The sequence below is a fragment of the Pezoporus occidentalis genome, unplaced genomic scaffold (genome assembly GCF_034315485.1).
Source record: "Pezoporus occidentalis ecotype Australia unplaced genomic scaffold, CSIRO_AGI_Poc_V1 ctg56, whole genome shotgun sequence".
Taxonomy (NCBI): domain Eukaryota; kingdom Metazoa; phylum Chordata; class Aves; order Psittaciformes; family Psittacidae; genus Pezoporus; species Pezoporus occidentalis.
In genome coordinates this window covers 2,086,342-2,109,632 of record NW_026915899.1, presented here as the reverse complement: position 1 = coordinate 2,109,632, position 23,291 = coordinate 2,086,342, and the positions used below count along the sequence as shown (strand labels likewise).

Sequence of the window (23,291 nt, the reverse complement as noted above, 5' to 3'; positions counted from 1 at the left end):
CACCACCACCACCAAAATCGGTGGGCACATTCTTCTTGGACTTTCAAATCCAAGCTGTGTAATTAAAACTTCTTTGTGAATAAAGAGTCTTTCTGAGAAATAAATGCCAAACCTACTAGCAATTAAGGCTTTTATAAACCTTGGCATGCAATTATGGCTACGATCAGTTAATGTAAGTTGTTTGTGACTGACTCTGAGTCAAAGATGTTAAACACCTGCAAAGATTCTACCTCGCTATTTAAGTCCCACATAATAGAGTACATGATGCTCTTGAATTTTCTTGCCCGTCATTTTGTCAGAGAATAAGCAAACAAACAAGAAAAACCTTTAAGTCAGCTACAACATCTGATAGTCTGCAGTTACTTGGCATGTCAAAATCAGCTTCTAGTCATCACCTTTCATTTGGCAAAGAGCTTTAAAAGATTTCTCTTAACTTTTGCTGTGATGGATCTCATGATAAATGTTCTTGGGCTCTCTTTGTGTTTTCTTTCACAATGCAAGATCCTCTTTCCTGGGCTTGGCTTTACTGGTTCTTAGATGAAAAATTGATTTTGGGGTCTTTTTTATTAAGTTAAAGAAGTGTGTGTATATATATATATATACACACATAAGTAGTGAGTGGTACTTGGACCAAATGAACATATACTCTGCAGTCAAAATGCAGACAGTGGCATGTCTTGATAGAATACATTCAATACTTTATTTTCTCATTAAATCTAACATAAAGTAAGTGGGATAGTTTGGTATCAGATTTAACCTTTCTTGTGTATAGTTATTGACAATTTATTTGGTGCTTTGAACATTGAAAAAGGTAATTACAATCTAACTCTCTTTTCCATTACCTACATACTAAGTTAATTGAAACTGTAGTAAGTAGAACTTCATGAGATGGATCTATTTTCATTTCAATACTTCATTCTTGAAGGGCATTATCTAGAGGATCTATATCAACAGGAACTACACACTAAGGAAATAATAATAATGCCCTCTAGAAACACTTCAGGTGCATGCTCTTGGTCTTACAACCTGAAGAAACAGACATAAAGACCTTAAAGTATCTTTAGATTTGGTCTGTTCAGTAGAATGCATAATGGTAAAAAGTAAAATAAAACTATATATTATAAAAGACTACTTTTTTGCAAAGCTGCCATCTGATATTTACAACAGTGAAAATGATACAGGGATCGACAAAGCTGAAAATACTTTTCCTGTAGCAGGTTGTTGCCAGCTTGTGTAAGGGAGAAAGCAACCACACACCGAATCTGAAAAGGTAGGATGTAGTTGTGCAGGTGCTCATCTGCATTTTTATGGTCCTAAATACCTTAACAGATCAGATCTTTTTCTTTGAACCTTTATTAGGACTTCTGTATTTTGATAATGAGAACAAAGTAAGGGGTGTGCCTGGGTCACATGGAAGAGAAGAAATATAAAAGTAATGCTCTGTGTGTTTGCAGGAAGCTTAGACCAGGGATAAATTCCATGGTAATGGCAATCCTCCTTCACCTTGCCCCCTCAGCCTCCACTTTCATCCCTCTCTGTAGTGCATGAGCCCATCCCTCCCACTGCAGACTGTTCCTTTTGTTGCTTGGCTGTTCTTCCTTTGGTGCAACCCTCTCTTCTCCACATTACAGACTATCTGTAGTTGTCCTGGCCACCCAATTCTTGCTGCTGAGAAACAAAACTCAGCACTGATTCAGGCAAGGATTTCAAGAAATGTAGATGTAGTCTGTACTTATCATCACTTTGATGGAATAGCACCAAAAAGACTTGCCAGGGAAGAGTGTGTAATCATCCACCCTGTTAAAGCAAAATTTGTGGGAGTTTCACTTGTCCTGATTTTCATAACTGTAGTAGGGCCTCTCCAGGTGATTGCTCCTTTTTAGCTAGGATGAGCTAACAGCCCTTTTGCCTTGTCCTAAGAAAATGGTTACAAAGCATCTGAGTTCTGTATTGCTCCACCCTCAAAAAGCATTAAAGACAGCCATAGAAGTACATGTTTGTTGTTAACCCAGCTTGGCTTCCTTGTCTGGGATGTTGCGGTATCAACATCTGCTCAACCTGGAAATAGGTGGCTTTTTAGTACCTCTGAAGCCAAAGGGTGCTTTTTGAGGTGTTCTGAACTTACAGACTATTTGACTCATATTTGAGTTAATACAAATTGTGTCACTAAATCACCTACGGAAGATGTTTTCAAATGCAGACCTGCAAGTGGAGACAATGTATATGTATAATAAAGCAAAATATAGGTGAAACAGGCTGTCATAGGTAGTAAAGTTGCTCTTTGCACCTTTGATGTTGCTGCTGAAGAGCATCAGAGCAGCACAAAAATGGGTGTCACCTTCAGTATCCTGCAGCCGAGGGAGGAGCAGATCCAAGCTCCAAACCATATTAGCCTTGTGCAGATTGAGAGAAGACCAGGGGGATTAAGTAAGTAGAATTCATCAGACCCTGAATGCTTACAAGAAAAGAAGCCCTAGAGACAGACTGATATTTGCTAATACTTGTATGTAGAAGTGGGAGAGATAACAGGAGAAGAAACAGGAGCCAGGCAGTGCTGTGGTTTGAACCAGATGTTGTTGGAGCTGCTGGTGGCAGCCTGAAAGGAGAAACATGTCCTGCTCCCTCCCACACTCCTCCTCTCCTCTAACATGTGTTACCCAACCTTTCCCTGTTAAAAACCCACCAGGACTATAAGCTCTGGCATAGATTTCTTACAATGATCACCTAAAAATGCTGCAGCAGCTCCTGAACTGCTGCTCTCAGAGCATGCTGGCTGCCTACTGACAGGAGCACATAATTACCCCATGGAGTACAGGAGCTGCCCTTGTAGCTGATACATGGGTAGCTGCAACTACCTGTTATCACCACTCACCTCTCAAGTCAAACTGTGGATGAGATATTTAAATGGTTTTGGACGAACTGATGTTCATGCAGGAGCCCAGATGAATGAGGAGACAGAGCACATGTTTGAATTTTCCTAAGAGTGTCATCTTTCCCCAGCTGAAAGTGTTGCTTACATAGGTCAGAGGATTTGGGAAAAAAAAAATAGGTAGGATTTCCAAGTGCTTTACAGCCTGCTTGGAAAAACAGCTACAGAACAGCTGGAAACCTCCATACACTGCACAGATCAACCTGACAGCACATGGGCATCCCAGTGAGCATCCCAGGCATGCTGGGCTCACAGCTCTGCACGGTGAGGTATAAATACATGTGTATCTGCTTGGAAAGGCAGCATGGGGACATGACAATAGCTGCAACAAGATGGAAGAAAGAGGTGGAGATGGCTTTGCTTGTGCTCACAAGGGCTGTGGCCAAGGCCAGGGTGCAGCAGGCAGTCATGGGGTGGGAATGAAGAACATCAGTGCAGACGCTAACTGGAGTGGCCTTCCCTGGTAATATGGCAGCAGTACAACTCCTGAAAGTGCAAAACTTAATGTGTAAGTGAAGATTTTATTTAGCCCAGTATACAACCACCAGTGAAAAAGAGGATTCTCCAATTGTTGTTTTAATGGCCTTATAGGGGTAATAGAAATCTGGTGTCCAGAAAATTGAACACGGGGGACTCACGAGCCTGTACAATGCAATGTTAGCAAATGTAAATTTTTCCTTTCCTAGGGCAATTTTCCTTCATGGAAACTTGAAATAATTGCTGACAATTGAAATCCTGAGCAGGTAGGTGACCTACTGATGAAAGCCACAGCTCTGAGAGCTCGTGATACCGTGACATTTTTCATTCTTCACCTCATCTATTACTGTACAACATGGATAATAAGGAAAGAGATGAGACCTTAGCACTGACTGTCATTTCAGTTTTTCAGTTCATTGCAAATAAGGCTGTGTTGCTCTTAAATACCCATAGTTACTATAATATATTGCTATTAGAAACTGTATTTTATTAAAGCATTTCTCTAACATACAGCAATCCTGCCTCAAAAAGTAATAATTTTTTGTCTGAATGAAAATAAAATGCTGGAATGCTTGGATTTAGGTTTTGCCTAAACAGAACATCTTGAAAGATGTTCCTTTATAAAGCTGTTGCTTGTTTCTCTTCTTTTTTTCCCTCTCCTGGAGAGTGAGATTTTCATTACAAGTGGCACATGTTGTAATAAGTCATATCTGCTCTACAAGTATCTATGCTAGCCATAAACATGACCCAAGGCATATTAGTCTGCTGGAAAGAGCTTGTCAGATAAAGCCTGTCTGCAGCAGGACAGAAGATGCTTATTGGAATTAAGTGAGTGTCAGGGGCAGTCCCTTCTGCCACTGTCACTGCTCCTCCAAAGGCATGTTAATTAAAAAAGATGCAAAGAAAATAAGTAAGTCTGTCATGTTCTTTGGTCAGAATCCAGGGAGAGGTAACAGCCAGTGACTGAACTGGTTTCCAAAAGCTTTGGTTTGGTTTTGGTTTAGATTTTGGTTTTAAATTAATTGTTTAATAGATATCAGCTTCCTTGAAATTAATCTTAAAGGATAATTCAATTTTCTCCTTTTACCTTTTTCCTTGTATTTAGCTTCTCCTTTGTTTTATTAGATGTATCAATGTATCAGCTGTTCCAAATATATCCGTCTCTCACAAATAATTGTGACTCTGCAGCTCGGGGAGAAAGAGCTTTCTGATCCCATGGGATTTAAAACAAAAGACTATACTTGTACTCAAACTGATTAGAATTTCTATAACAGTTAGATGCAGATGCACACATTTTTCATAGCTAAAATCATGCAGATTTTGATCCACCTGACCAGAGACAAATTATTGATGGTAACACAGTGATCAACAAAGTCCTGGAGTTTCACTGTTAATATTACAGTATCCATTACAATCAGCTTGCTGGAGGCTCATCTGTAAGGATGCAGAGGCTATTGCTGTATCTGGCTCAAACTGTATCTAATTTTGATTTATCTATTTTAATGCAAATTCTTATGTGACCCTTAAATCTATTACCAGTCATAGTACCGTCCATCTACAGAAGTATCATTGTCCAGAGGAGGGCCACGAGGATGATCAGGGGGCTGGAGCACCTCCTGTATGAAGACAGGCTGAGAAAGTTGGGGCTGTTGAGCCTGGAGAAGAGAAGGCTGCGTGGAGACCTCATAGCAGCCTTCCAGTCTCTGAAGGGGGCCTATAGGGATGCTGGAGGCAGACTCATCAGGGACTGTAGCGACAGGACAAGGGGTAATGGGTTTAAACAGGTGTCCTGGGTTCAGCAGTAGCAGTCATTTTTCTCTTTCTTAGTAGCTGGTGCAGCACTGTGTTTTAGACATTCAGCCTGGGAACAGTGCTGATAACACCACGTAGTTGTTGCTCAGTAATGTTTCCTCTGACCAAGGACTTTGTGAGTCTCATGCTCTGCCAGGGAGGAGGGGAAGCCGGGAGGAAGCAGAGACAGGACACCTGACCCAAACTGACCAAAGAGGTATTCCATACCACAGCACGTCAGTTAAACTGGAGGCAGTTACCCGGCAGGGATTGATCACTGCTTGGATTGGGCTGGGTATCGGTCGGCAGGTGGTGAGTGGTTGTATTCTCTCCCCTTGTTATTTCCCTTATCATTATTACTATTGGTGGTAGCAGTAGTGATTTGTGTTATACCTTAGTTACTGGACTGTTCTTATCTCAACCTGTGGGAGTTGCATTCTTTCGATTCTCCTCCCCATCCCTCGGGGAGAGGGGCGGGGGGAGGAAGGGGGGGAGTGAGCAAGCAGGCTGCATGGCAACTGGGGGAGTTTAGATCATGACAACAGGGGAAGTTTAGATCAGGTATAAGGAAGATGTCCTTTACTTTGAGGATGGTGAGGCACTGGAGCAGGTTGCTTGGAGCAGGTGCGGATGCCCCTTTCCTGGCAGTGTTCAAGGCCAGGTTGGACAGAGCCTTGGGCAGCATGGTCTAGTGGAAGGTGTCCCTTCCTGTGGCAAGGAGTTTGGAACTGGATGATCTTAAAGGTCCTTTCCAAATCATTGTATGATTCTATAGTGCAGAGAGAAACTCTATGTTCTATAATTAAAAGAGAATTGCATCTTTATGTTTATTTCTCTCTCAAAACTACAACTTCTTTTTACTATAGTGTATACCAAAACTTTGCCAAAGTATTCTTTTTCTACAGGGCACACCTTCCCCAACATAATAAAGAATTTGCTTACAGCATCAAGATCCCAAAGGAAGACATGGGTAACTCTAAACGTTTTATTCCTAATATAAAATAACAAAGACTTGCAAGAAATATGAATTCACGTTTAAATGCTGCCTAGTAACTGGGAGCCTATATATACACACTAAATAAAGCCTAACTGGGGTAGAAGATTGAAAAGTTATCAATGACTGGTATGTCTACAAATTGATTCCCTGTTTTAGTAACAAAGCCTGTAATTGACTTTGGGGGAAGAGAGATAAATAGGCTTTGTGTGGGAGATGAAAATTATAGTAAGTAGTACTTAGGAGCTTCTATTTTAATCAGCCACAAAACAGTGAAAAAAGTGACCTGTATTGTATTGTGCCACAATCTTTACAATGCTTAAAAGCCACATTCTTCGAGCTATTTTTAAAAGCACAAAGTGGAGGAAAATAGAATCAGGTCTGACAAGAATGTGTGAATAGGTGGGGAGCTGTGTCAGAGACACCTGATTTCATATCTCTGTTTCCTAATCTTTGCAATAAGGGTAGAGAAAGGTTTGCTTTTTTTCTAGGATGAAATGAGCGTTCCCCATCAAGGTGTAGGAGGTGCGACCCATTCCCCCGTATGGGGGCTTCTGCTTGAGGGTATCTCCTGTGAGTGCCTAAGAGACTGGGATGAGAGGAGGCACCATCCTCTCCTTGGGCCATGAGTGCTGAAAGCCCTCCCTGGCCTTCATCCCAGTGCCCTGAGGACCACAATGGGTTTGGCCAATGGGGGCAGAAGAGCAATTCAGGGCCTTTCCTGGAGCAGGGTTGCTGGCTGAAGAGGGAGAGCAGAGAGGCATGTTTTCAAATTCCCTCCCTTTGCCAGCATGCCTGTTGTCCATAGGTCTTGCCAAAGTGAGCTTTAAATAGCACCAGACAGCTTATACAGACTAATGAAATAAATCTGTGTTGATGTTGGCACTTGAGCTGCTCTGTTTCTAACTGGTTCGTGTTCTCTGCCAGCTGAGGTGGGAATTACACAGCCATGACCCTGGGCACTGCCTTGAAAATAAGATGATGGTAAACTAACAGGAGAAATGTGTCAGGAAGAACATTCGCTTACGTAGATGTCCTTCGTTTTGGGAAAGGCAGTCAGTACCTTGTGTGAGTGAGTCTACAGTGCAGTTAGCAGGGGGTTCGTGCCGTCTGTCTTTAGGGCTGCAAAGCAGGGAGGGAGAAGTAAAACTGGTCTTGGTGGGCTCTGGTATTGTCACTATTGGTGATCCCTCCTTCGGGGCATTCAGTGAGTGCATTTCTAGATTATTGTAAATTTGAAAGTGGCATTTTACTGTGAGAGTTGGACGGAAAAGGGAACGGTATCCCAAAGAGCAACCTCATTTGGGAATGATGATCTCTCTCCTGCAAACCTAAGATCTTTTGTTAAGAAGACCAGGTAAGCAAACAAGAGTTGATGTTGGTACTTGGTGTGTTTATTTGCCTGCAGTAGGATGTAGAACCATATATTTACAAATCACAATTTTTAACATGGGTTTAATCACTCAGCTCAAGATGGCCATTGCAAACCCTTTATACTTTTGTGTTTGACAGAAACTCCTTCCATTCCATCATATTCCCTCCTTACTTGCTCAGCATCTCCTCCTAAGAGCTTGTTTTGCTACAAAAGCTTTAAAGCAGATAACTTAGTGCTTGACTTGGTGACTCATAGCTGGGTGTTTTGTCTGGAAAGGATGTCGTTTGTCACTGGCAGCTCTCAGGTTTGCCAGAGCCTTCCAAATTTTGGTTTCTGTGCAGATTCCAGTATTCTGCAGATCCATCAGAGCACTCTGAGATGCCTCCCCCATCCCTTCCCATGCAAAGCTGATGTTTCACCCTGCTCACTTAACGCTTTCAAAACCTGGGTGTGCTACATTTCCCTGCATAGCTACACACACTGCATCTTCATACAAATATTTTCTGCCTCTAGGTGTACAAGAGAAGAAGAGGGTCACCCTCATGACTGCATTCTGGGACCTACAGTGAATTTTCTCCCCAAAAGCCGCAGATACTCAAGCCACTTGGGGCTCTCAGTGACAAGCTGTCTCGTTACCAGCTTCCAAAGTCTACACATCCCTGCTCAGCTAGTTCCAAGGTTTCCTAAATTTGTTTTTACAAGGACTTTTCAGACAAGTTGGTGTGTATCTGAAACTATGAGCAACCACAGGGGTGTTTCTGTGGAATACAAGAGTTCCCTTAAGCTTGTTTGCACAGAAAGCAAAGATTTCATAGACCTTACACTAAATGCTTTGTGTTAAAACAAATTAAAAAAACAGTCTATGGGTTCTGTCCAGGAAGCCTTAACATTATTTTTGAATTTAGTTCTGGGACATACAACAAGATGGAATAACTTGATTTGGCCCACTGGTCTGAAAGATCAACAATTAGACTCATATTGATACACTTGCATGGACTGACAGTCAGCATTGTATTATTTTTCCTCCTCTCCTTTTGTTGCCTTTAATTTCCTCCTTCTCCTCTACCTAGGCTCTGGTAGCAATCATCCATGAAAACAGGTAATGACCAGAAGACCAGGAAAATGTGTCTTAGCACTCAGATGGAGTCATCTAGTCCATGGGCACTGTAGTCTGGCTGCCTCTAAAACATGATTTAAATCTTTTGGTGGTGGTAGTAGTAGAGCTTAGTCACATCTGTGTCTTGCAACACCACCATTTAAATGATTTTATGTTATCTATCTAAAACATCATTATACAGTTCTTTCACTGGAGCTATCACACCTTGCAGTATGTGGACCGCCTCTGCAATTTAATGAAAAGCAAGCTTGAAGTTTCAACAATTGAAATTTTCTGAGAAAATGAAATATTTTGTCAAAAACCTTGTCCATCAGCTCATTCCGTGACAAGACATTTCAAAACTCCCTTTCATGTTTCTCTTGACATGAACAGTGATTTGTGCAAGCACTTGTGGTGTGGTGGCATTGTGTCCTGGGTTCAGCAGTAGCAGTCATGTTTTTTCCTTTGTGGTAGCTGGTGCAGTGCTGTGTTTTGACTTCCAGCCTGGGAACAGTGTTGGTGAAGCCGATGTTTTCAGTTGTTGCTAAGTGATGTTTACGCTGACCAAGGACTTTGTGAGGCTCATGCTCTGCCAGGGAGGAGGGGAAGCCGGGAGGAAGCAGAGATGGGGCGCCTGACCCGGGCTAGCCAGGGAGGTATTCCATACCACAGCACGTCATGCCCGGGGTGGGGGGTAACTGGGAGTTACCCGGAAGGACACGGGCTTCCGGGTGGAACTCGTTTTCTTGGCCGGTGGTATTGTATTCTCTTCCCTTGTTATTTTCCCTTATCATTGTTGTAGTTGATAGTAGCGGTGGTGATTTGTGTTGTACATTGGTTGCTGGACTGTTCTTGTCTCAACCCGTAGGAGTTGCACTCTTTCGATCCTCCACCCCGTTCCTCCAGGAGCGGGGAAGGGGAGAGCCCCGGTGGGGGAGGGCGGACAGACCTCGATTGTTGTCAGCTCGGCACCACTCACTGGGAGTGAGTGAACAAGTTACCTGACTGGGTTTAAACCACGACAGTTCTTTTTGGCGCCCAACGTGGGGCTCGAACCCACGACCCTGAGATTAAGAGTCTCATGCTCTTTGCCATGTCTCTAGCCAACTGCATAAATCGCTCTCCATCAGTGGGAGACAGGAGATTCAGAATCCATCTGTAGCCATCCATAGCCATTTTATGTTCATCCCAACTGTTCATACAGGCTTGATCTCTCCCACAGGTAACGCACTTTGGTTGGGTCGTATTTCAGAGCTTTTGTGTAGCAAAAAATAGCCTGTTTGATATTATCCTGTTCCAGTGACATTTCTGCTAGTCTGACCCATTCCTCGGTATCACTCGGATTTAAGTGAGCTGCAATCAGTTCAAACTGTAACGACTTCTCCATATCACCCTGGTCTTCATAGATCATGGCAAGAGTGGAAAACGGCTCATGAGCGAGAGGAGCTTGTCGAATGATTTCCATGCACATTAGAATAGCCTCCTCATGCTCCCCTCGAGCAAACCTGATATTGGCCTCTCCCATCAGACCCCTCAAGGCACGAGAAAGTTTGCTGCGAGGTCTTTTCTCTTTCATAATTTTCTTGGTCTCTCGATTAAGTACCATCTCCAACACAAAAACATCTCCAGCTGTGGGTTGCTCAGTAGTTTCTTCTTCCTCTTCTTCTTCATCGTCCTCTTCCTCCTCCTCCTCCTCTTCATTTTCCCCAATCATGGATGCAAAGACCTGATGAACAGACTTACTGACGCCATCTGAAGTTTCACCATCAGTTTCATCCTGACTTTGGGATTTCCCAGATGCTTTTCTAGATGATGATGGAGCCTCTGTATCTTCCGTGTTTTCCTCACCAGATGCATTTTCACCATCCTTCTCGCGGCTCTTGCGCTCTTCCCACCGCCGCTCGAACTCTTCAAAGGGGATCTTCCCCTCCAGGTAATCGATCAGCTCTGGGCTGAAGCCCGACATCGCGCCGGCACGGCCCGCACAGGGAGAACCTCGTAGAAAATTATTAATGTAATTAGCACTCAATTATTGCACTCGTAGAAAATTATTAATACAACTTATATTATTATATAAATTATTATATAAATTATTATAATGTCCTGGGTTCAGCAGTAGCAGTCATGTTTTTTTCCTTTGTGGTAGCTGGTGCAGTGCTGTGTTTTGAGTAGCAACTGTACTTGTTGCTGGGGGTGGTGCAGCTGCTGTGCTTGGAGCTGGGGTAACTGCGCTGTCTGTTGCAGTTGAAGTTTGAGCAGCTGCTGTACTTGCCACTGGGGTAGCTGCTCTGTTCATTGAGGCCAAAGTTTGAGTAGCAACTGTACTTGTCGCTGGGGTTGGTGCAGCTGCTGTGCTTGGAGCTGGGGTAACCGCACTGTCTGTTGCAGTTGAAGTTTGAGCAGCTGCTGTACTTGCCACTGGGGTAGCTGCGCTGTTCATTGCAGCCAAAGTTTGAGTAGCGACTGTTGCTTTGCCCTCAGATCCGCCGACATTCTTTTCCTTTTGAAGGTGCTGGATAGTGTTGAACAAGGCCCTGTAAGCATAGGCCAAGCCCCAGCACGTTGTCATGATTTGTCCATCTCTGGTATGGCCAGAATGACCACACACCTCATTTAAGTGTTTTACTAATTCTTCTGGATTTTGCAGTTGTTCGGTAGTGAAATTCCAAAGTACTGAAGGGGCCCACTGACCTAGATACTTGCCCATACTATCCCACACACCCTGCCACTCATGGCTGTCCAGCCTCAGGGAAAATCTCTTGGTCCTCCTACATCGCTGTTTGACCCCAGACAAGACCCAAACCTAACTCTGCTTAACTCTTGAAATCAGTAGTGGGTAAAACACACTCTGTATGCGTGTTAGCATGGTGATTCTCATCACCATCAGCAAACAAGTCTCAACAGCATTAAAAGGCCATTCAAAAAATTCAAAACTCTCAAATGTAAATGGTCTGGGGGGACGACTGGGAGGGTAAAAGGATGTCTCCTTCGCAGGTTGAGCACCTGAGAAGGAGAAAAAAGATGTGTAATTGCTAAGCACCTCCATCATATACCTCTCAAAGTATAAAGGTGGTGACCACACTGGGAACATAAGCCAGATCAGTTTCATGATCAATGATTCTATTGTATTACAAGTCATTACCATAAAGTACAATGGGACAAAAACCTTAGCCCAAGCCCCACACTTGAAAAACACTAATACAGCAAATACCAGATGGACGTAAGATACGATATACTGAAACTGTGAGATCAAGAGGAACAACCTTGAGAGCCAATAAATCAGCATTGTGATGAGTGACTATCAATCCAGTCAGATCTGTTCTTATCTCAACCCCTCGTGCCCCACGTTGGGCGCCAAAAAGAACTGTCATGGTTTAAACCCAGTCAGGTAGCTTGTTCACTCACTCCCAGTGAGTGGTGCCGAGCTGACAACAATCGAGGTCCGTCCCCCGGGGCTCTCCCCTTCCTGACTCTGCTCATTGCTACCTTCAGCAGCATTGCCAGCATTGTAAGTAAAGTGTCTACATAACCATAAATTTTGCCTTGGGAATACAACAACGTCGAACGATGGAGAAGTAGCTTTAATTCCTGCTGGGCAGCATTAGCATCCTGAGCCAATGTATCTGGATCATACATTGGTTCCAGAGCCTCCAGAGCTTTTTTGGGTCGGCCCAGCTGCTGCTGAAGTGTTGAAAGTGAGATTCTTGCATCCAGATGCAGTGGAGCAAGGTCAACATCTTTGGCATAGCTCTCTGCAGCACGCTCCATGTGCCCCAAAGCCTTCAAGCACTCTGCATGCCGAAGCCAGATAACAGCCAAGTTATATCGTTCTGAACAGACAAGGGAACTCAGGAGAGGCAGTGCTGAGTTCTATTCTCCAGCATCCAGAAATGCCTCTGCGACATCCAAATACAAGTCACCCATTTCCTCTGGATTTTGTTCCACCAGAGTGGTCAAAAGAGGACTGAGTGGCTCTAGTATGTTCAAGTGAACTAATCACACCATCAGCTTGACCGTGATGTCTATGGGTACGCCCTCAGGAATGCAGCAGCTGACCTTCTCCACACCTGCAGCAGTGGGTTTAGCAGCTGGATTGCTTTGCTCTTCAGGTGCTGCCTCCTGGCTTTCCTCAGTTTCTACCACTGGCCCTGGATCTTCTGAGAGACCAGGCAAGGTGGACAGCTGCTCAATTTCCTCAGTCTCCAAAGCAGCAATACCAAAAGCCCACCGGTACCCTTTTGGGTCTTTGAAGTACCCTCTCTTGAGGTAGTCTATGCGGAGGATGCATGGAGCCTCTGGACCAGTCACAATAGGGTGCTTTTGCCATTCCCTCCCAGTCAGGCTGATTTCAGCCTCCAGCACAGTCAACTCTTGGAATCCTCCTGTTACTCCAGAAATATAGATGGGTTCCACCCCTTGACAGCTTGATGGCATCAGGGTACACTGTGCACCGGTATCTACTAGAGCCTTATACTTCTGTGGGACTGATGTGCCAGGCCATCTGATCCACACAGTCCAGTAAATCCGATTGTCCCCTACCTCCACCTGGCTGGAAGCAGGGCCCCTCTAATGGTCGTCACAGCATTGGACGCTTAAGTCGTGGTGAAAGGGATTATTCTTCGTTATCACAGGAGCTGGAGTAAAATCAGCTCTTCCATTCCATCTGGGAAACTGCTCACCAGAGACTGAGGCCGTAGCTCTCATGGGACGATCAGTCTTGGCCCTTGCCCCCCTCTTCAGTTCACTCACCCGCTCCTCCAAAGCTGAAGTAGGTTTTCCATCCCACTTTGTCATGTCTTCTCCGTGATCCCACAGGTAAAACCATAGGGTACCCCGTGGTGTATACCTCCTGTATCTCCTCTCTTGAACAATAGGACGCCTTTTGTTAATAGCTGAGACGTGTGTTGGTACACGTGAGGAGCCGGATAAATCAGATAGATCGTCCCTCAATTGTTCGAGGTCCTGGGACAGTTTTTCCACAGCTGAGATAATGGAAGGGGTGAGGTTGTCTTCGAACTCTCGGAGTTTATGAACCATTTCATCCACTGTTAGTGGTACTATGTCATTCCAGGTTACTGTTGCCAATGAATGGGCATATGATGACGGCGCATTCCGTGTAAGTTTTCGCCACATGGGTCGTGTACATTCAACTTCATCTGGATCTATAGGTGTATCCCCGTTATTCGGCTTGATGTGATAGAGCGTCTCTACGATGGCTGATTCCCTCAGAGACTGGATGCCTTTGTCTACAGTAGTCCACTTGGCCGAACGACTCAACATCGTCCTTGTACGGAAACCTTTCTTTCACAGCTGCCAAGAGCTGCCTCCAAAGGCTGAGGGACTTTTTCTCTCTTGCAATTGCTTTGTCAATTCCCCCTTCTCTAGCAAGTGATCCCAGCTGCTTGGCTTCTGTACCTTCTAGTTCGTGACCATCGGCCCCGTTGTCCCAGCATCGGAGTAACCAGGTGATGATGTGCTCCCCTGGTTGACGGGTAAAATCTTTTCGCATATTCCGCAGCTCGGTTGAGGTCCGAGGTCGAGAAGTTACCTCTTCTGTCCTCACTCTGCTGCCAAAGGAATTGAGAAAAATGCATTGGCAATATCAATCGTGGCATACCACCATTGAGTGCTGCCGTACCGGACATGCTAGAACTTCAGTATGAACTAGAGTCAAAGGCAGCCAAGTGGTATGCCACGATTGATATTGCCAATGCATTTTTCTCAATCCCTTTGGCAGCAGAGTGCAGGCCACAGTTTGCTTTTACTTGGAGGGGTGTCCAGTACACTTGGAACCGACTGCCCCAGGGGTGGAAACACAGCCCTGCCATTTGCCATGGACTGATCCAGACTGCACTGGAACAGGGGCAAGCTCCAGAACACCTGCAATACATTGATGACATTATTGTGTGGGGCGATACAGAGGAAGAAGTCTTTGAGAAAGGGAGGAAAATAATCCAAATCCTGCTGAAAGCTGGTTTTGCCATAAAACGGAGTAAGGTCAAGGGACCTGCACAGGAGATTCAATTTTTGGGAATAAAATGGCAAGATGGACGTAGACAGATCCCCACAGATGTGATCAACAAGATAACAGCAATGTCTCCACCAACTAATAAGAAAGAAACGCAAGCTTTCTTGGGTGCAGTGGGGTTCTGGAGAATGCACATCCCAAATTACAGTTCGATTGTAAGCCCTCTCTATCATGTGACCCGGAAGAAGAATGATTTTAAATGGGGCCCTGAGCAGCGACAAGCCTTTGAGCAAATTAAACGCGAGATAGTTCATGCAGTACCCCTTGGACCAGCCCGGACCGGACCAGATGTAAAAAATGTGCTGTACACTGCAGCTGGGGAGAACGGTCCTACCTGGAGCCTCTGGCAGAAAGCTCCAGGGGAGACTCGAGGTCGACCCCTCAGCTTTTGGAGTCGGGGATATAAAGGATCTGAGGCCAGCTATACCCCAACTGAGAAAGAGATACTGGCAGCCTATGAAGGGGTTCGAGCTGCTTCGGAAGTGACTGGCACTGAAGCACAGCTCCTCCTGGCACCCCGGTTGCCCGTGCTGGGCTGGATGTTCAAAGGCAGGGTCTCCTCTACACATCATGCAACCGATGCTACATGGAGTAAATGGGCTGCACTAATTACACAACGAACTCGAATAGGAAATCCCAGTCGTCCAGGCATTCTAGAAGTCATCATGGACTGGCCAGAGGGCAAAGATTTTGGAATGTCACCAGAGGAGGAGGTGGTGTGCGCTGAAGAGGCCCCACCATATAATAAACTGTCAGAAAGTGAAAAGCAGTATGCCTTGTTTGCTGATGGCTCTTGCCGTATTGTGGGAAAGCATCGGAGATGGAAGGCAGCTGTATGGAGTCCCTGACAACAAGTTGCAGAAACTGCTGACGGAGAGGGTAAATCGAGTCAGTTTGCTGAGGTGAAAGCCATCCAGCTGGCCCTGGACATTGCTGAACGAGAAAAGTGGCCAGTACTTTATCTCTGTACTGACTCATGGATGGTGGCAAATGCCCTGTGGGGGTGGTTGAAGCAATGGAAGCAGAGCAACTGGCAACGCAGAGGTAAACCCATCTGGGCTGCTGCACTGTGGAAAGATATTGCTGCCAGGGTGCAGAACCTGGTGGTGAAGGTACGTCATGTAGATGCCCATGTACCCAAGAGTTGGGCCACTGAGGAACACCAGAACAACCAACAAGTGGATAAAGCGGCTAAGATTGAAGTGGCTCAGATGGACTTAGATTGGCAACACAAAGGTGAATTATTTTTGGCCCGGTGGGCCCATGACACTTCAGGCCATCAGGGCAGAGATGCAACATATAGATGGGCCCGTGATCGAGGGGTGGACTTAACAATGGACACTATTGCCCAGGTTATTCATGAGTGTGAAACATGTGCTGCAATTAAACAAGCCAAGCGGTTAAAGCCTCTTTGGTATGGAGGACGATGGTTGAAGTATAAATATGGGGAGGCCTGGCAGATTGACTATATCACACTCCCACCAACCCGCCAAGGCAAGCGCCATGTGCTTACCATGGTGGAAGCAACCACCGGGTGGCTGGAAACATACGCCGTGCCCCATGCCACTGCCCGGAACACCATCCTGGGCCTTGAGAAACAGATTTTGTGGCAACACGGCACCCCAGAGAGAATTGAGTCACACAATGGGACTCATTTCCGGAATAACCTTATAGATATTTGGGCCAAAGAGCATGGCATTGAGTGGGTATATCACATCCCCTACCATGCACCAGCCTCTGGGAAAATCGAACGGTACAATGGGCTGTTAAAAACTACACTGAGAGCAATGGGTGGGGGAACTTTCAAGCATTGGGGTACACACTTACCAAAGGCCACCTGGTTGGTCAACACCAGAGGATCTGCCAACAGGGCTGGCCCAGCCCAGTCAGAACTGTTACATATTGTAGAGGGGGACAAAGTTCCCGTGGTGCATATGAAGAATTTGCTGGGGAAGACAGTCTGGGTTATTCCTGCTTCAGGTAAAGGCAAACCCACTCGTGGGATTGCTTTTGCTCAGGGACCTGGATATACTTGGTGGGTAATGTGGGAAGATGGGGAAGTCCGATGTATACCTCAAGGGGATTTGATTTTAGGGGAAAACAGCCAGTGAACTCAATTGTATGCTGTTGCCTGCTGTGTAATGCTTTTATAGCCCATCAACTAGATGTCTCCAGGTCACCAGTGACTGGCCCTGACTTCCCTCCAGCCATCATCCCAACAGAGAATGAACTTTGAACATCATGGACCGAATGGACTCGGCAGCATTATAGGGATTGGTCCATGCACTAAGAAAATGATCTTTTCCTCTTGGTCTGTATGTATATGGATGTATATATGTGGGAGAGCGATGGTGTATTGAAAATGTGGGATCTGAGCACGACGTGAATGGTATGGAATAAGGGGTGGATAATGTCCTGGGTTCAGCAGTAACAGTTATGTTTTTTCCTTTGTGGTAGCTGGTGCAGTGCTGTGTTTTGACTTCCAGCCTGAGAACAGTGTTGGTGAAGCCGATGTTTTCAGTTGTTGCTAAGTGATGTTTACCCTGACCAAGGACTTTGTGAGGCTCATGCTCTGCCAGGGAGGAGGGGAGGCTGTGAGGAAGCAGAGATGGGGTGCCTGACCCGGGCTAGCCAGGGAGGTATTCCATACCACAGCACGTCATGCCCGGGGTGGGGGGTGACTGGGAGCTACCCGGAAGGACACGGGCTTCCGGGTGGAACTCGTTTTCTTGGCCGGTGGTATCGTATTCTCTTCCCTTGTTATTTTCCCTTATCATTGTTGTCATTGGTAGTAGCGGTGGTGATTTGTGTTGTACATTGGTTGCTGGACTGTTCTTGTCTCAACCCGTAGGAGTTGCACCCTTTCGATCCTCCTCCCCGTTCCTGCAGGAGCGGGGAAGGGGAGAGCCCCGGTGCGGGGGGGGGACGGACCTCGATTGTTGTCAGCTCGGCACCACTCACTGGGAGTGAGTGAACAAGTTACCTGACTGGGTTTAAACCACGGCACATTGATTCACCATGTATGATCTGTCTGTCTGGGTGAGCAGTGACGTTGGCTTGAAGGGAAAATGTGCCTGTGCTTTCACAACCACAGCCAAAATAGCATTCAATCAAACAACTCGTAAAGAAAAATGAAAGCAAAGAAAAATTGCAGGTGGAATGACACATAATGCAAAAAGTGAGATGTCTGTATTTCTGGGTTCACCCAGTCTACAAGTACTATTTGTTTGTGACAGAATCCATGCAGGAGCTGAGGAGGTGAAAAGACCAGAAAATACATACTGCATGTGTCTATGCTGGCACCATACAGTGTTGTTCCACTATGACAGACATGGTAATGAGCTGTATATTTATGTCCTCCGTAGCCTCGCTCCCAGCAAAATAAATGCCATTCTTTAAGCAATCAGAATATTTATGCTGTAGGTCCTTGGTAAGGATTTTAGTGCTTTAATGAGCATTTGAGCTTTTGAGTGCAGAATTTCTTTAAACATTTTAAAGTAAATTTATTTTCTTCTGCCTCAAATGATTCGTTAGCTTTTTTTTAAAACAATCTTTTCTGGATTAATTTCACATTGAACAAAACGTGTAAAGTGTCACCAAGAAAAATACCTATTAATGAAATCAGTGACTTCATTACATCAAGAATCCCCTCCTGTCTGTGCTGTTCACAAAAGCTTTCCTTTTATCAGCTTTGGCTTCTCCCAGAGTCATTGTCAATGACTTGAGAAACTGTCTTGTAGCAGAAGGACCCACCTGCTTGGGCTCTCTGGTCTCCTCCAAAAGGCCACAGAAGCAACCTGTGGCTTCAAGTCTTGTTGTTTTCTCAGGTAGGAAATAGCTTAGGTTTAGTAACTGTTGTGCAGCTCTGAGAAAGCAACAGATGAAAAGATTAAATAGACTAGGAAGCCAACTGAAAAATCCACAACTAGCTTACAGGGATGGATAAAGCCTGGCAAAAACTTTTTCTGTGGCAGACACAATTTCAACTCGGGTGTTACAAAGGGCCCTCTAGTTTGAGCTCCCAGAGTAATGGATCAAACAGTCCAGACGGAAAAAAGGAAACAGTGGGACACATGGAAGAGCCGATTCAGGCAGGAACAGAACTGTGAAGATGCGTCAGTGAGATGTAGTAACTTAAAAAGGGATTGCCTGGTGAAAGAAAATAGAGATAATCAGGTAGCATCTCTGCAAAATCCTCCATAATCCGCTGTGCTCTCTCAGGCCCTGGAAGTAAGGGTGAGTGCTGCTTGTGACGCGGTAAAGGCAGAACCTCGTGTTTTCTATGCCATTTTTAAAACCTCATGGTGACAGGCAAGGACTTTGGGTATGTGTCACAGTCCTGAGGGCACCTGTGTCCCTGCCTGCCCCACTACTGCCTCCCCACACCCTGCCCATGGCTCAGGACCCCGCTTCAGCCACCAGCCCTGGCAATGCATAGGGTGCTGGTCTCCAGCCTTGCCACAGCCCTGCCTGACCCAGAAAGTAAGAGGTTTTCCTGCTTCACTGAATGAATGGCACAACTCCCCTAGGCTTTGAAAGGACCAAGATGTGGTCCATGGTGTAGTTCCAGTCATCTAGTGTATGGTATAGCAGGTGATCAATTTAGCTCAAAACTAATGTGTTTTTTGAGGATCTTGTTTCCATAATGCATCCACATTTTTAAAAAGACTTTCTCTTGAAACAGACACAGCTTCTAGCATTTATTAAATATGTTTTTCCAGTTAATCTCCAGTCCATAACGTTGCCTATACTGCAATATACATTAGTTTTCTTTGCATGACATGGTAAAGGAGTTTTGTAATAGCTCCTGCAACATACCCAGAAGGGGTATATTTTTCACCTCTGATTGAAATGCTCCCTGAATGCCAGAAATGCACTCATCAGTGTTTCAAGTGATCTATTTATCTGAAGTAGTTTCCTTCTGATAATTTCATTTGATGAATAGAAAATGCAGCTTTCAAATTGCTCTAAATCAAGACAAGAATTCTGTGAGAATGTTTATCAAAGCAAGTTTGGGTCAGATATACCAGCCTTGGTTGCTAATGGATGTTTTATCTTCTTGTGATGTTGCCACCTTACAGCAGCCCGTTCAATCCAGCATTGACTTATTACAGTTAACTACTCAGTAAAAGATACAGCTGTGTTGCCTGTGTGAAGAATATGGCCATATAATTCAGCTGGCTTCAGCACACAGGGACCTACATCAGGATTACACGAAGGCACAACTCTGTCAAAGCTTTTACCACTAAATTGTCAGCAAGAGGGTTCTGTTTTGCATTTTTTCTTTGTCACTGGCAGCCAGTTATTTGCATGGAGTTCAGTCTCTTTCCCTCCCCATGCTCTCACTGTTTTGCTGTTTCTTCCCTGCCATTGCTTCTGCTCTGCTCTATCTCAAAAGCCAGCTTCCAGCATACTCCACAGACTTCATTATCCTAAAAGGAAGAAAAAATTAATGATCTTATATATTTGATATGTGCAGATAAATCTGTGAACTTATTTGAAGTTCCCAGCCAAATTAAATGCTTAGGATGGATAATGAGAAATTGAAGACTGCAATCTTACAATATTAAGCTAGAAATCTGAATTTACAGCCTAGCTTTCTGTAAACACAATTACTGAGATATGCAGGTTCATTTTATTAACTTCCAAAAGCCCTAAGGCAAACGAAAACAAAAAGTAAGTGCCATCCATTCTAGAATTCTTTTTTTTTTCCATTCAAAATGACATAAAAATCCAAGGAGAATGCAGCAACTACTGATAAACTAAATGGTACTTAGAAAATTTTACGATACTCTTGCTAGCTGTTCTGTCAAAATGCATTTCAAGTTGCCAGGAAAGACAAAACCCTTCCCACGTACTCTGCTCTTGTCTTCATGTGCTGAAAACCAAAGGAAAAGGTTTTCTAAATTTCTCTTGAATAAAAAGAGCTTCAGTAGCAGCACTGTAGAGAAGTCAGAGAAGCCCACCGAACTGATGTTCTTTGTTTTGAATTCCTCTCTCTCCAGCCTAGTCCTGTGCTAAAATTATGCCATTTGTTTTCACCACCAACTCTACCACAGAAAGGATGCCATACACAGTCTGTCTGCGGTGAGGCATGTTTGTGCTGTGCTTTCACATATAGCATTTCAGCGCTGCCTCTCCACAGGCTGCTAAGTGCAGCTGTGATGCCAGCCCAAGGGTTTGCATTTCTCTCTCTGTCTCTGCCAGTTCTCCCGGGGCTGTCCTACAGCAGAGCAGGCAAAGGAGACCATTGCCTGCTCCCTTTTGTGGTCAGGGGCTGGGTGGACTCTTGGCAATGTCTGCTGTCCCATCAGTCTTTCCAGCCCAATGCAGCAACCACTGAATGGGCCTTTAGCACTTCAGGATACAATCCCTTCCAAAAACATAACCATTTCCTGCTGCAGAGCCAGGCGAGGGCTGGGCAATCACAACAGTGCCATTAATGCCTCTAATTAGTAAAGGATGCCAGTGCCATGGGTCTGTCACCATGAGCTGCCCAGGCACATCGCCAGCTCCTATCCCACCTCCCCTTATGGACCAGAGCAGCACTGGTGAATACACCAAATTATTCATGCCAGAAAGGCATATTTAGTTACAGATGCATCTGGTAATTCACTAGAAACATTCATGCACACCAAAAGCACTGTTTATCACTGCAAACCCTTCTGTGGGTTCTTGCATGTTCTTGCAGTTCCTTCATGAGCCTGGAAATAATTCGTGGGGTTATTTTTGGTAATGGCCCATTGTATTATTATGTCAAGATTAAATGGGATAACAGATGCCATAATTAAAAATGAAAAAGTGACAGCTATTTTTGGCTCAAATAGCTGCTATTAATTGACACGGTAAATGGGATTTTAAAGCCAAAAATATCTGTGATAGCAGTCAGAATAGCTGCTATTTCCCTGCTGTTTATGAAAGGCTTATGAATCATGACCTACCCCACAAATCGCATACCTTTATTTCAGATGCTATTTTAATTTCATTTCATTTAAATTAAGAGATTGAAATAAGGAAATATCTGAGGGTATTTTTCAGGCTTGGTCTGACATAAAATTCAGATGAGTGTGTATCTTGATTTCCAAAAGAACATATGAGACTCATTAATAAAATAAACAGGAAGCCATACCCCATGCTGACCTGTAAAAAGACCATGTGAAATGATTCTGCATATTTAAAGACAAATGAAATCTGTATGAATGCACCATTTGGTTACTCTAAAGCATGCACTCATTTTGAAGTCTTAGTTACTGTTCAGTAAATTGCATCAGAGAAACAAGCAGTGAATAACAGGTGAATATTAGAAATACAAGAAACACAGAAAATAAGAAATAATGATGCCTAGCACTCCTCATATTAAAAAAATCACAGTCAGGCTGGTGTCTCACTGCTAGTTAGCCCTGTCACTTGTTTCTCATATAGTGTATTAGGATCTGATCACAGTCCTTCATTGGTAAGATGCTTGCAGGTAAGGTTTTCAGAGATGAGCACACTGACAGTACTCAGCATATAGTAAGCAACAAAATCTGTTGTATCTTTCAGTGCACAGAGCTGCTTTGTCTTTTTCTTTGTGTATGAGCTAGCAGAACATGGAAGATATTTTGGTAGATTGCATGCTGTCAGTTGGGTACCCTACAACCTGCTTTATCGGTGCTCACTCAGATACTTACCTTCCTGCAATAACAACATTGTGTATATATGTATATATGCACGAAATGTTTGTGATTATGTACCAGAAGCAAATGAATTGAGATTATCTCTGAAGTGTTGCCTGGATTCAGAGCCACGAATCAAACCCGCTTTCATTTACAGTACAGACATACCCTTGCAGCTTCTGAAGCTTGAATGGGGTGGGATGATTCCTACCTGAGGTCTCTAAAGGTTATTGACAAACCTCTCTCTTCTCAGCCCCAGACATTGGCCAGCCAAGCTGAACCCACCTAGAAGAATCTGCATGCTGAGACTGATTGACACTCACATCATTTAAATTTACCTAAAATCCAGTTAAGTTCATCAGGATCAGCCCCACTATGCATGAGGTCCAAATGTGGCTGCTAGTTGGTAAAACTTTAACTTTCACCTTAATCCTCCCTTGGAAGAATGGATAACCTCTAGTACATGGTGCCAGTCCTGCACCCCGATGAATATGGTCTTTAACCATCTTGTAGGATATAATAGCCCTTAGACTTCTCTGTTTCCTTAAACCACCTTAAAAAAGTGTGAAAATGTGTGGTGAAAATCACTTCAGAATTATAGCTGCAATGTCAGGGTTAGTTTATATTCCTGTACTGACAATGTACTTGTTTTGCTTGTTAATATTATGTGGGAGAAACCTGTCTCTTCTTACTGACCTATCATTTCCAGAGCCTTGTATTAACATATGTCAGTAGTAACTGCACCAAATTTACTCTGACTTAAAATGAGAGCAAGAGAATTTGGTTCTGCTCCTTACATATTCCTAAATATAGCCCTAGAAAGAAAAACAATAAAAAAACCCAAAACCCTGTTAAGGCATATCCTACAACTAGTGACATTCTTTAGCTCTAAGGACTTGGCCAAGGATTCTATATCTCTCAGCTCATTTGCACTGACTGAGCATAA

At 44.3% G+C, this 23,291-nt stretch overlaps 2 protein-coding genes across 2 annotated transcripts in view; one reads left to right on the top strand and one right to left on the bottom strand.

The window, feature by feature from the left end:
* ALG10 (ALG10 alpha-1,2-glucosyltransferase) overlaps positions 1 to 23,291 on the top strand; it is a 52,516-nt gene that overhangs the window by 12,119 nt on the left and 17,106 nt on the right. The window lies entirely within an intron of this gene.
* On the bottom strand, positions 9,756 to 10,642 carry LOC134173889 (general transcription factor 3C polypeptide 3-like). Its single transcript, XM_062638360.1, has one exon. It carries the CDS (start codon positions 10,626 to 10,628, stop codon positions 9,846 to 9,848), a length of 783 nt encoding a protein of 260 aa, XP_062494344.1. The 5' UTR covers positions 10,629 to 10,642; the 3' UTR covers positions 9,756 to 9,845.